We start from the raw sequence: 12,846 nt of genomic DNA on the forward strand, positions 1-12,846 counted from the left end.
AGGGATCAGTTAATTGATGTAATAACAATAATGATGTAGTATTAATGATGTTCATGCTTGAATATGTTTTATCAGCACTGCAAGCTAAAAAATAAACTGCACATGTACAAAAAGCCAAGATTCACTCAACTTCTTCAAGCAACTTGACCTTAACCAACCCACCCCCTTCAAAGTGAACCCTAACCCCCAACCGTTCAAAATTAACATTAATTTGTGAAGCTTCATTAAAGACGAAATACATACTATGGTTTTGAATTCTCCGAACTTACCATTATATTTCTTACAATCCAATCTACCCAAATCGCCCCATGTCCTTCTTTAAAAAATGAAACCCCAAATAGACTGAATGAACCCAGGCAGTGGCGTAACTAAGGGGTGGGGCACGGGGGCACCCATTTGATGTCGGTGCCCCCCCCCCGGGTGCCCCGGAGATTGTCAAACTCTTGAGGCATGAGAGAGCGAGCATCTAAAATATCTGCTATTCTGCTTCATTTGAGACATTACTTTATTCTTCAGTGTATAGGGTAGGTCCAATATTATAGCTTTTTAATGTAATAATCTAAATTCTAACCGCTTAGCTTCTTAGACTTGCTTCGAGAGGAATGTACTAATAAACGTGGGTGTTCTGAAGGTCCTTGTTCAACCTCAGCGTGATCGGACAAACACATATCAAAACGCTCATTTGCTCCGACATTATTTCTGCATTGAGAAATGTGGTGTGTCTGAAGCTACTGGTTGAATCCCAGCGTGATCGCAGCCCAATTTTCAAACCACTCCTTGATCTGATATTAATTCTGTGTTCTGAATCAAGGGTGGATACGGGGGGGGGGGGGGGGGTGGGTGCCAACCAACCCGTCATTGCTTTGGTGATAACTCAACTGTTTTCCCTTGCATTTTGAAAGAATCTGATACTGCACCACGTCTTAAGAAATGAAAATTTAAGTATTGCCCAAATAAAAAATGCCCTAATTTAAGGTTTTTTGTTCAGTTTCTTTCATCAGTTATGCCTCTAAGTGGCCTGAGATTGCACAACATAGCTTCTAGAATGTACAAGTTTTCGTGTGCTGAACCCAGGTGACGTCTTACAATAAAACCACGTGTTTTCATCCTTTAATGGTTTACAGGAACTCCGCTGCCACATTGTCTGAGCTACCTTCAAAACAATCGGCACCAGAGGGCGGAATTCTCCCTGAGGATGATTGTTTTTTTCCTCACACACGTAACAGCAGGATCTACCCAGACTTGATTCAAGTCCCGTTCTCGTGTGGAAGGTCCCTAAGCATACCCGCCACCGTCAATGCAGCTATCGTGGTCCCGAGAATGAACAGGTTTAGGAATGCAGAGCATCACAAAGAAAGTTTTCTGAGATTGGCACGGGATACGGACATGAGTCAAGACTAGGATCTGAATCTACCAAGCAGTTGGCCATGCAATACATGAGTGTTGCAAACAAACACACGAAAAAAACAACAACAACCCCAATACCCCAACAAACAAACTAACCCAACGCTCAAAAACACAACATGACACTGCCAGAACAGAATGCTAAATATATAATGACAACCTAAATGCAAAGGATTGACTCTAAAGTTTGGAAAACATGTAATTAATTATACCATCATTGTGAAGCTGCCGGATAGTCAATGGCCTGACGTTTCGACATAAAAAATAAATATATTTAAAGGCAGTGGACACTATTGGTAATTACTCAAAATAATTATCATCATAAAACCTAATTTGGTAACGAGTAATGGGGAGATGTTGATAGTATAAAACAAAGTGACGTAGTTTTCGAGAAAGAAGTAATTTTCCACGAATTTGATATCGAGACCTCAAGTTTAGAATTCGAGGTCTCGAAATCAAGCATCTGAAAGTACACAATTTCGTGTGACAAAGGTTATTTCTTTTCTTCCATAGCTATCTCGCAACTCCGACGACCAATCAAGCTCAAATTTTCACAGGTTTGTTATTTTATGTGTATGTTGAGATCACCATCTGAGAAGACTGGTCTTTGACAATTACCAACAAAGTCCGGTGTCTTTAATACGCTCATCAGTATTCACGGTAACCCTAACATACCCCCATTTGAGTGCCCCTTTAAACCCCATTGGTTATGATAATAATCCAAACCACTCGAAAACATCGTTGACTACCCAACTGCCACCTAGCAACGAACCCAAGTTCATTCTCCTAACAACAAGTCATTCACATTAATGTTTACCCAGATTTATAATGAATACAATCCGATGAGATAAACATCGATAGTCTTACACGACTGATTTGTCATCCATTGTTGACCCAACATTATGCTTCTGTAAATAATCCCTCAAACGTTGTCAAAAAAGTAACTGCTCTTTTATCCTGTTTAATCTTGCTAATCCCCGCCCAGTGTAGAGACTACGACAACACCTGATCAATCAGATTTATATTCAACGGCTAATCCATGCAGTGCACTCTGGAACTAAAGTGACCGGGGAGCGTGGGGGACAAACCACTGAGGTCTATTTCTATGTGAACTTTCTCATTTAAGACGAAAAAACAAATATTGAAAACAGGAAGAGACTTATATTCTTCACAAACTAACCGATAGTGTAACATTGCATTCAAGCCTTTCCATCAGTACGCAACACACCGGTGCGAGGGGTTTAAAACCAACAAAAAAGCTACCGGGGGCAAAGTGTTAAAAGACCGAGGTAAATAGAGACCGGGACGCAGTTGGACAAATCCTTCCGGTAAATATGCACAAGTGTTTGCTCCATTGAGAACATAATAACCACAGACATAGAGCTGTCTTTACTCTATGCCACAGAGCATTGCAGTATCAAGGATCCACAGCATATACATCAAGTCATGGTGTTTTTATAAATTGATTTGGAGATAATAACTTTGTAACGTAACACTTGATTTAATATTAGCCGAGTGTGGAATCAATGAAACATCATCTTGCTATTTGTTGTGAGCACCGTCGCGTCGGCTAAGGGGGAAACACAACCGACTGACGGGGCGATGTGATTCGACAGCCCCCACGGGATCTATGAATATAACGCAGTCATTAGTGTCACTTGTCGTCAACCATCGAAGATTATTCTCAAATCTTCTAACATTACAACAGGTTGCTAAACCAATACGTTTCTCCAAGGCTTTGCGACATCATGTGACTTGACTCTTCGACAGCAGGTGAGCGAGATTGCTTTGCGACTCTTCAAGGGATACACATTGTAGACCTATAAGAATAGTAACCTAATGTACATTACATATTTGAGGGACGACTGGACACAATACACCGGTGCTCGGTCTGATCCATGTGTGAGGTTACGTTGCTTAGAGACCAATGCCAGAGACAGCACAGGAAATAGCCGTTTGACTTTATGATTATACATGTCTAATTACAAAGACAATCTACGTGATGTACATGTGATCACATTTTGAGCTGTAGTCGTGTGTATAGATCAACAGTGAGATGAAGTAAGTGGGAAACATTAATGTGGATGAATCAACTAAACGATCATCATAACTGAACAAATTGGCACACAGTGAACCAATCAAGAACATAGACGAGTACAGTCAAAAGTGCTAATGCACTCCTGCACTGATTGGAAATAATAGAGCTGACCGTTACTCGTTGTGGGATGTAGCTTTCCATCCGTCAATACCAGCGATATTTCAACGATATAATTAAATCCACAGCTGCCATGAGTACCAAGCCTAGCCCCCGTCCAGCGACCCGATACGCACGGCCGATAGTTAGCGTCAAACATCGTTTCCTAGCTTGGGACAAACCTCAATTCGTTGTTGAGAACTCCTCTAGAGACATCGGATTCAGTCCTACTCCCTCGAACTCATCTAGGAACTCTAAAGCACGTAATGTGAAGCTCACAGTAACCAGGAGTGCTGATCGAGTCATACGTGGTCGGGGTGCAATCACAGATGAAAAGTTTGGTCCTTCCACTTTGCCAAAGAGGAATTCTGCCAATAACCAATCACATTCTAAACCAGTGATTATCAATGATCTGTGGAAGCCATTGAGCTCTCCCCATCCTGTAAGTCATGTAAAAACGACTGGAGACAACGACTACGTAGTTAGATCCCATCTGACCTCAGAACCCTCGCGGCCAATGTCTGGTTTTGAGAAGTTCAACGCCAGAACTGAAGCTCAACTCCTGCTTCGAAACCCTCGATCCACCCTCCAACAGTTTCTCCGAAGCCCCGCCGCCAGAACCGCTGAGAGAAATGACAGTGGGAGTCCATATCACCATGGTAACCAACATAGCAACAGAATCGGACACGTAGCTGGATATCAGATATATGGTAAAAACGCGCCAAAATCAACCGTCTATAATTTGAATGAACACATTGTTTCCGAAACAGACATGTCGAGTCTGTCGTTCGTTTCTAGTGAGCAAAATAAGGAAAGCTTGGAGAACGTTTCAAGTCCCGATTTGATTTTTGATTGCAAGCAGAATTGCACAAAGACTGAAAGCAGGTATGTCGAAAGTGTTGTCAACAACAGGAACACTGATATGTCGACTGTCTTGGATACTAAATCACACCGACAGGTTGCCAAACAAATCAAAAGGGTTTCTTTTCGAAAAATGTACCAAGGAAAGAGTGTCGACAGGACTGCAATAAACATGCCTTCCTCCGAGGACGAAGTCGACACTTACACACCAATACGGGTTAGTGTAACGGTCCCATATTCAGCTTGTCGATCAGACGGGGATTTGTCATCGCCAATATCCGTGGATGAAATCAGCGTAGTTGGACGGGAGAATGGCGTCGAAGAGACAACCAATGACTGTTCTATGTGTCCCATGTGTCGAGCACAAGCTGCGACCAAAGAAGGTGTGTCGGCCAGATTAGTGCACTCCGAGCATCAGGAAACAGCGACAATTGACAACACAGATGAGACTTCAGTCGACATACTGACAAAGACTGAAAACGCAACGATGAGACAAGAAAATGTGACTGGAGGTTTCAAATGTCAAACCACGCAAAGCCAAAGTGACCCGAACCCGGCGTCTTCAAATGAGTCGTCTTCAATCCCGTCTAACAACAAACCTGCAACAATTGATTCTTATGGTGAGAAGCTTGAACCCTTGAGCGATAAAAAAGTATCACCCCGCGCAAAACAGTACCATGCTGGACTGGGCATATCAAAGTTTGATTCAAAATCTCTAATCAACCATCAAAACTACACTCCGTATCGTCACAAAGATACTGTACCGAAGAAACGCAATCCAGCAATGGTAGTAAATGGTAACGGTCTAGCCCGTTCAAACGACCTGGAACGCTACCGTCCAAGCCCTCTACATTCCCGTAGATGGTTCGTAGACGCAGCTCGTCCACTTCCCCACTCCAGCCTCAGGAACACCGACCCTGCGTCACAAATCCCTCTACACCTGTCTGTAGAGAGCCTATCCAATAACCACCGAGTGCCTCTTCTCATATGGAAGAAGATGCAGCAAAGGGAGGGTTTAGTGCCACCACATTATGGAAACACCAGAGCGAGGCTGGGAGGAAACAATGACGGTATGACAATGAATTCAGTTGGGCATAATCAAATGATGATTCACATCCCAACTGCTGAATACCAGCGGGATGAAATGGACTGTCCCCCGAACACCCCGATACCAGAGTGAATGACCACCCGTGTCAGCTACAAAAACATTTCCATGGACAATTTAAAGGCAAAGAGTAACTCTATATGAATATTAGACTTGCGGGTAAAGCCATGTGTAAAATCTTTTTTTGAGGGAGTGTTGGCTCTGAAAGAACCGGTTTGGTCTTGACGTTTCGAACAGTATACTCTGCTCGTCTTCAGGAGAAATGAAGAGCAGAGTATACTGTTTTAAACGCCGAGACCCAAACGGTTCTTTTCACAGCAAACACTCCCTCAAAAGAGATTTTACACATGGCTTTACCCGCAAGTTTACTCTATTCATATTTATATTTTTAGTTTCCTCTTAGTCTTCACACCATGCGTAGCTTCAAACACCATTCAATTTAAAGGCACTTCTTGACACTATTGGTAAATACTCCAAAACAACCGCTATAGCATAAAAACTAACTTGGTAACGAGCAATTAACGGAGAGCTGTTGATAGTATAAAACATTGTGAGAAACGGCTTCCTCTGAAGTGGAGTAGTTTTTGAGAAAGAGGTAACTTCTCACTCAAATATTAAAAGACTTCAGCTGAAGCCTTTTAAATAGAAAGGGTGTTTTTTCTTTCATTGTTCTCTTGCAAATTAATTGACCAATTGAGCCAAAATTTTCACAGATTTGTTATTTTATGCATATGTTGGGATAAAGTAAGTGAGAATACTGGTATTTGACAATTACCAACTACAAAAAGACAAGTTTGTATTTGGAGCATACAGGCTTATAGATGCACAATGTGCGTGAATATGTACCATGAACTATCTTTCCAATGGCCTATAATGATTTTGAATTTATTATCACATTTTTTTACTACAAATTTTACTTTACAAAGTTTGATTTTTTACAATGATCGAAAAACGAAATGCACAAAAATGCTTGTTTAAATTGCAAGCTACATGTCAGTCTAATATAGGATGAGGTATAGGAAGTGGGCATGCTATATAGGGCCTACGGCCATGTCCGAAGTAGCGGCTTTTGGATGTGGCTATGGCTGCCCTTAGCGTTACCCTAATAGCAACAACCGGAGCCAACCATCGGTCACGGGCTTAATTGCACCTATCAAATGTTAGGTCAGTTTTTGGCCAGTTTGACTCAACAAATTTGATTGAACTTTTGTTTAAGATTTTAGGAAATTATAAGCGTTTGGTATTGCACGGAAAACGTCAGTGATAAGTGTTAGCTTCACTAAAACTACAAACAACCAATGTCGAGATCCTGACATTGTCTCACATTTAGGTCCGGGCTACATTTAGGGCTCGGGCTACATTACGGTGCCGCACACACGTCCAACAGCCATGTAAAAAAAACAATGTTGCATGTACATGTCTTGTGTGCATTTTTATGTTTGTTAATCGTTTAGAAACAGCATCACTTTTCAAAATTCGTTCAGAGAAAAAAGTGTACAATGATTTGGGCTATGCAACTGTCTCAAACTATGGTTTGTGACCCACAATATTGGGTACGAGATTAATTTTTTAATTTGTTTTGTTTAGTGGGAAACATGATAGTTCCCTAAGTTTTCAGTTAAACACAATTATATATAACGAAAAACATAATAATAATATACTCCCCATAACATAATCCTGTTTTAACGAAATTACCTCTCTGCAGCGGGGGTTTCAAACGGCGCTGGCCGGTTTAAACCTCCGCTGGCACGGGGATGGTTTACGGTTGAGTCCCGGAATATTTCATTTGGCTGCCGGAAAAAAAAAAGGGTTTTGTTTTGCAAACCGCAGTGTTTAGGGTACAAATAAACGAATCAGAGGCAATATACTCTGGGTAAACCAAAGCTTGAAACCTTTTTATAAATAAATAATTCACCTGACTTATAATGTTCCTTAGATCACATTTTTGAACATTTATTTTTATAATATAGCTGTTTGATGCAATAAACTTGCAAAGATGAGCATGGGTGCAGTTCGTAGTAATAGGAGATTCGTCGTTAATTTTGTTGGGTTTAGTTTGTTGTGGTTTACGAGTAATTACGAAGTTTGTTAGTGACTCTTGCTGCAGACAAATCTCTTGTTACGCCGTTCATGTTTCAAAACCCGGCCCTTCAGTACTAAATAATCAAATAATCGCTAAAAAAACTGTTTAGAAAGCTAATGGTGTTGTAACAGCAAACCCATAGCAAAGCTATTGTACATTTTACGTTATTACTTCTGGTTTTTTTTGTTTCAGTCTGCAGAAAATAAGAAACGCTGTGTTTAAATTATTCTGTTAATAGTTTCTCGTTGGCACTACTTGTGTGTATCTGGGTATCGGAATCAGTAAGCGATACATGCTGTTGCTAGGCAAAAGTGTCACATCATTGAGCGGGAACTTTATCAAACAATAGAGGGCATTCTTGTCGCAAGAGTTCGATATCAGGTACGCATCACTGACTGTGTTAATTTAAAGGTAAACCAAACCATGTGTTTGAGAGCAAACACAAACAAAGGAGTTGGTTTATTTTGGAACATAGTTTGATCCATTACAATATTTGTTGTTAAAGTCAGATGTATCTTCCACTAAGTATCTGCAAATATTCCCTTTAGACGGAGGGGGTCTTTGTGTGTCAGACATAATTACTCGTAACAATGAATGGGGCTGCATCTGAATTGGCGGCTTCGGCTAAAGCTACAACTGTTGCTAAGTGTGTTGCTAAGGACGTCTTACTTCAACGCATATCGCAGAGATCCAGCCGTTGTCGTATCTGTGGATACGGAGCGGAACCCAAGTTTAATAGCGCCCTCTTTGGGCTTTGAACTTTGCAGAGACACTGTCCAACTATAGCCTTTTATATCTAGCAGGAATAACTTTCATTCCTCTATGCAATAGCTCTTGGTCCACCTCTGATATATTTTTTGGTTTCACATTAACAGTATTTTAACATGAATAAAGTGAGGCAAACAGACAAGATTGAATGAACTTGAATGGACATTATACACGGATGATGTACTGCCTTATTAGTATCCGATGAAGTGTTCTACCAATTTAATATGGGTGCACCACAATAAACTATCTCCTAGCAACCAATGCTAAATGATCAATATTCGAAAATAATCAACAGATATTTAAAGTCTCGCAGCCTTGTTCTTGAAAACGAAAGAAACCTAACCTATTTTCGTACAACTAAACTTCAGATTGCTTTTTTAAGTTTTGGGTAAGTCAGCTATTTAGAGTTTCGCTAATTACTTCTAAAAGAAACACCGAAAATATGAATTGCCCAAACCGATTTGCTGCCAGTTTACTTGAGACATTAATCCACTTCACAAGCCAAATAGGACCAACTTTAAAGCCTAAATTTATCCAGTCTCCTCAAACGTTGGTGTGGTGCACCCGCTGCCTGTTAAAGTTATTGTGCCACAGCGCCCTCTTTGTTCAATATACTCCAGAGAAAATACCTGCTCCGACAACAAACCATTATGGAACCCCACACTTCAGCATGGAGCTGACTAAAATATAATTCAATATTTTTTTTATAAACTAGACAGTCCTATTTGTTCAACTTAGGGATGCTAAATTCTATATTAAGATGGTAATTATAGGAGATATTATAATGAAACATTCCCGCACCTAAACAGGCTAGGATGAGTGATGTTTGGAGCTTTGCATGAGGTGGAAAATAAGAAGTTATCATTGCTATAGTAAACTTGCGAGTACAACCATGTGTAAATCTCTTTTTCTATTGAAAAGTGTTCGCTCGGAGAGGTGCAGTTGTGGTCTCGAAGTTTGGAACAATAGTCTTTGCTTGTCTTCTGAAGACCAACATAGTAGACACCGAAACGTTGAGACCACACTGGCTCCCCTCAGAGCAAAGCAACACGCCTCCTTAAAGACATTGGACACTATTGGTAAATGTCAACGACCAGTCTTCTCACATTGTGTATCTGTACATATGCATATAATAACAAACCTGTGAAAATTTGAGCTTAATTGGTCGTCGATGTTGCGAGATTAGTGAAAGAAAAAACAACCTTGTCAAACGAAGTTGTGTGCTTTCAGATGCTTGATTTCGAGACATAAAATTCTAAATCTGAGGTCTCGAAATCAAATTCGTGTAAAATTACTTCTTTTTCGAAAACTACGTTTCTAACAGTGTTTTATACCATCAACAGCTCGCCATTACTCGTTACCAAATAAGATTTTATGCTAATAATTATTTTGTGTAATGACCAATACTGCCACTGCCTTTAAAGGGACTTTCACATGGTTACCTGCAAGTTTACTAGTTTTAATGGATTACTTGTTAGACTTGAAGAGGGCAGTTATTTGGACCGGGGGATTAAATTATAGTTTTTAGTATTTCATTTAGTAACTTATGTCTCTTTCCTTACTTTGTTATTTAATTATTACTTCATGAACTTAGCAACAGTTTGCATTATAAAAAAACAAGTAAGACAAAAATTCAGAAATTTATAATATTGCCATAAGGTGTCCATTGGTTTTACCTGTCAAACTCTGCTGTGTATGTGTTGCCAGATTTTACGCGATACGACCTAGTGCATGCAACCACACAATGTTTAGCCGATCTTTCTGCACAATTATATAAGTTCGGTGCGCCAACGTTCACATTAATGGAGTAAAAATGTCTGCATATATAAGGTTTTACAAAAGGGGCAATTTTAGTTTCATAATGGACTGATTTCTCACCCCTGTGTTCCGACACCCCTCTATATTTTCTTAAATTTTAACCCTATTCCTAACCCTATCATAGCTCCAACTCTAGTATGTTAATCGTCGTTTTTTTTAAACATGCTTGTCAGGAATATAGAGCAGTAACTGATTTTCCATAGAGTGAGTCCTTATGACACTAACAAGAACATTACAAGTCTCTATCCAACCCATAGACTCACGCTAAAACGGCGGTAAAAATGACATTGTACTTGAGGATTCTTTCTGAGGGAAATTTGAAACATGACGATATTGAGTAAGTTCGGGTGAGCGACTAGACTTGACCAGCAACTGTGAGGTACATGTAGCTCTTGAATTGAGCATAGTCGACCATGCGAGTCCAGTGCATGGTTCGATGTAGTCAATCTCCCTGTGCTCGATGGTTTCTGGTTAATCTCAGTCGGTTTAGTCAAGTATAGTCGCAACCCGAACTTGCTCCTAGATTTCAACAAAAATGGATTCATGTTATTCTAAGGAAAACGTTTTCATCAGCCAAAAGGTCAAAATCAATGCCATTTTGATTGTATGCTGGCCTGGACTTACATACAGGCCAGAAGCACAGAAGCCATGCCCTATGTTGCCCTTGCATTGGCCTGCGTGTCTCTTCAAAAGTTTCCCATAGACCAAACGTTCATAGGACCAAACGTTGAACACCCAGCAGGGTGGATATTATTATTATTATAGGAAATGGCGTAGTCCTTTCAAAGATCAAATTCTAGGCATGTGAACATCATACAAAGTTATGAATGAACAACAAAATTTACATGAATGCACAGACGAATGTGTTTGAAATGTAACATCATTGGATGTATTTGATGTTGGCACATTTCACTGGAAGTGTGTCAACTTGTAAAAAAAATTCTACTTTCGGTTGGGTAATGTGTAGGCTACAGTAATGTTCTTAAAGTGCCTCTTTGGGTGATTGTTAATGTCAAATATCCTCGTCGTATGTTGTCATGTCGTGAGGAGTATTCGGCGGGCAAATATGTCCGTACATGGATGGTTCATAACCGAGACACATCGGGCAGTCTACACTATGCACCGTACTCATGCCGTCAGATTGAGCGCTACGCCCGCTGCCTTCACCGGGCGTGCTTCGGCTCGATTTATCTAAGATGTCCCCGGCCGTTACATCGGCACCTGATCTGCTACGTAATTCTCGAATAATGTCTTCGGATGTATTGTAAGTCAGCTCAAAATCAAACTCATCGCTACGTGTTGAGCCACTGCGTTTGTGTTTTCTCCTCCAGGTGTCTTCAAGACTGTGATGCCGTCTGTCTCTCCAAGACGATCGGTGAAGACGATCATTCAAACGTTGGTTTCTCCTCTCAGTAGAAGTTGGTTCTTGTGGCACGGTGGTCTCTGATCTCTTGACGGCCAACCGGCGGATGATGACCCGTTCTCTAGACGAGACAGCCCCCATGTTTACTGCTCGGTGTGACCGGAAGGTATTCACGGCATCTGCAATGCTAGAGTTGATTGGTGCACCGTTTGAATAACGCATCTTTGGAACTGGTCTGGGTTCCATGGAGCTGAGTAGAGCCTGACCACGATTTGAGGTATTCCTACCAACTTTCCCAATGCGTAGAGAATCTACAAACTCTGTAGATATCTCTTTATCTTCGTCAACAGACTGTCCATTCGAAGCATCATTGGCATCTAACATCCAACGATCTCTGTGATGTGTATTCTGTGACTCAACATCCTTGTTCTTGTCCCCTTTTCTTAACGAGGAAGTTTTTGTACTAATGTCAGTTTGAAGTTCTCTGCCGGTTTGTTGTTTGCGTCCATTTTGTTTTTGTCTCACATCCACAGTTAGACCACATTCCTCCACGCGTATCTGAGGTAAGCGTGCTGACCTCCTAGTGCACCTTAACCTCTCACTGCTAGGTTTCTCTTCTTCCGTCACTTTGTCAGAGTGGTTAGTTTTACTAGACAGAAACACTGGTGTGGTTTTGAAGTTCATACCAAAAGTCATGTTTTAAAAACACATCCTCGTCTTAGATATTCTGTCGACCAATATTTCTTCAAGTCTATGTTTAAATAATTATTGTCACAACATACCTGTACTTGTAATGATGAACACGATTCCTTGTTATCAAAGTCAATTTACAAGAAGATAAGAATACTTGTAATTAATTTCAAAATCCGATGATCCACCACAGATTATAGATAAGTCATGTAAAAGCAGATAGTTTGCGATTCCGGAATCATCAAACACGAATAACTTTTGTCCCTTCAGAGAGCGACGAATCCATTCAAAGCCATATTGACTCGCATCCTAATTATTATGAAATAATTTCCTGTAATAAAAGAACGCACCTGGTTTCTTTGCACAAACTGAAAGCAAGTATAGTTCTGTCTATTACTTCTGATGTCCGGTCGTCAATTAAGATAATTGCAGTAATTGCAGAGGTGAATAAGAACATCAAAGAGGTGAAGATTGTTTGATGATGCCGCCACACCTGTTCACCTGTCCGTGGTGTTCTTGCTGTTGATTGCTGTTGCTTCAACCACAAAGATTCTCTATAG

At 40.5% G+C, this 12,846-nt stretch overlaps 1 protein-coding gene across 1 annotated transcript; it reads right to left on the reverse strand.

Moving 5' to 3' along the window:
- Positions 1 to 10,964: 10,964 nt before the first annotated feature.
- LOC117292361 lies at positions 10,965 to 12,292 on the reverse strand. The gene has a single exon (XM_033774385.1). The coding sequence runs from the start codon at positions 12,290 to 12,292 to the stop codon at positions 11,246 to 11,248; it is 1,047 nt and encodes a 348-aa protein (XP_033630276.1). The 3' UTR covers positions 10,965 to 11,245.
- Positions 12,293 to 12,846: the final 554 nt, after the last annotated feature.

Source organism: Asterias rubens, chromosome 7 (genome assembly GCF_902459465.1).
Source record: "Asterias rubens chromosome 7, eAstRub1.3, whole genome shotgun sequence".
Classification (NCBI taxonomy): domain Eukaryota; kingdom Metazoa; phylum Echinodermata; class Asteroidea; order Forcipulatida; family Asteriidae; genus Asterias; species Asterias rubens.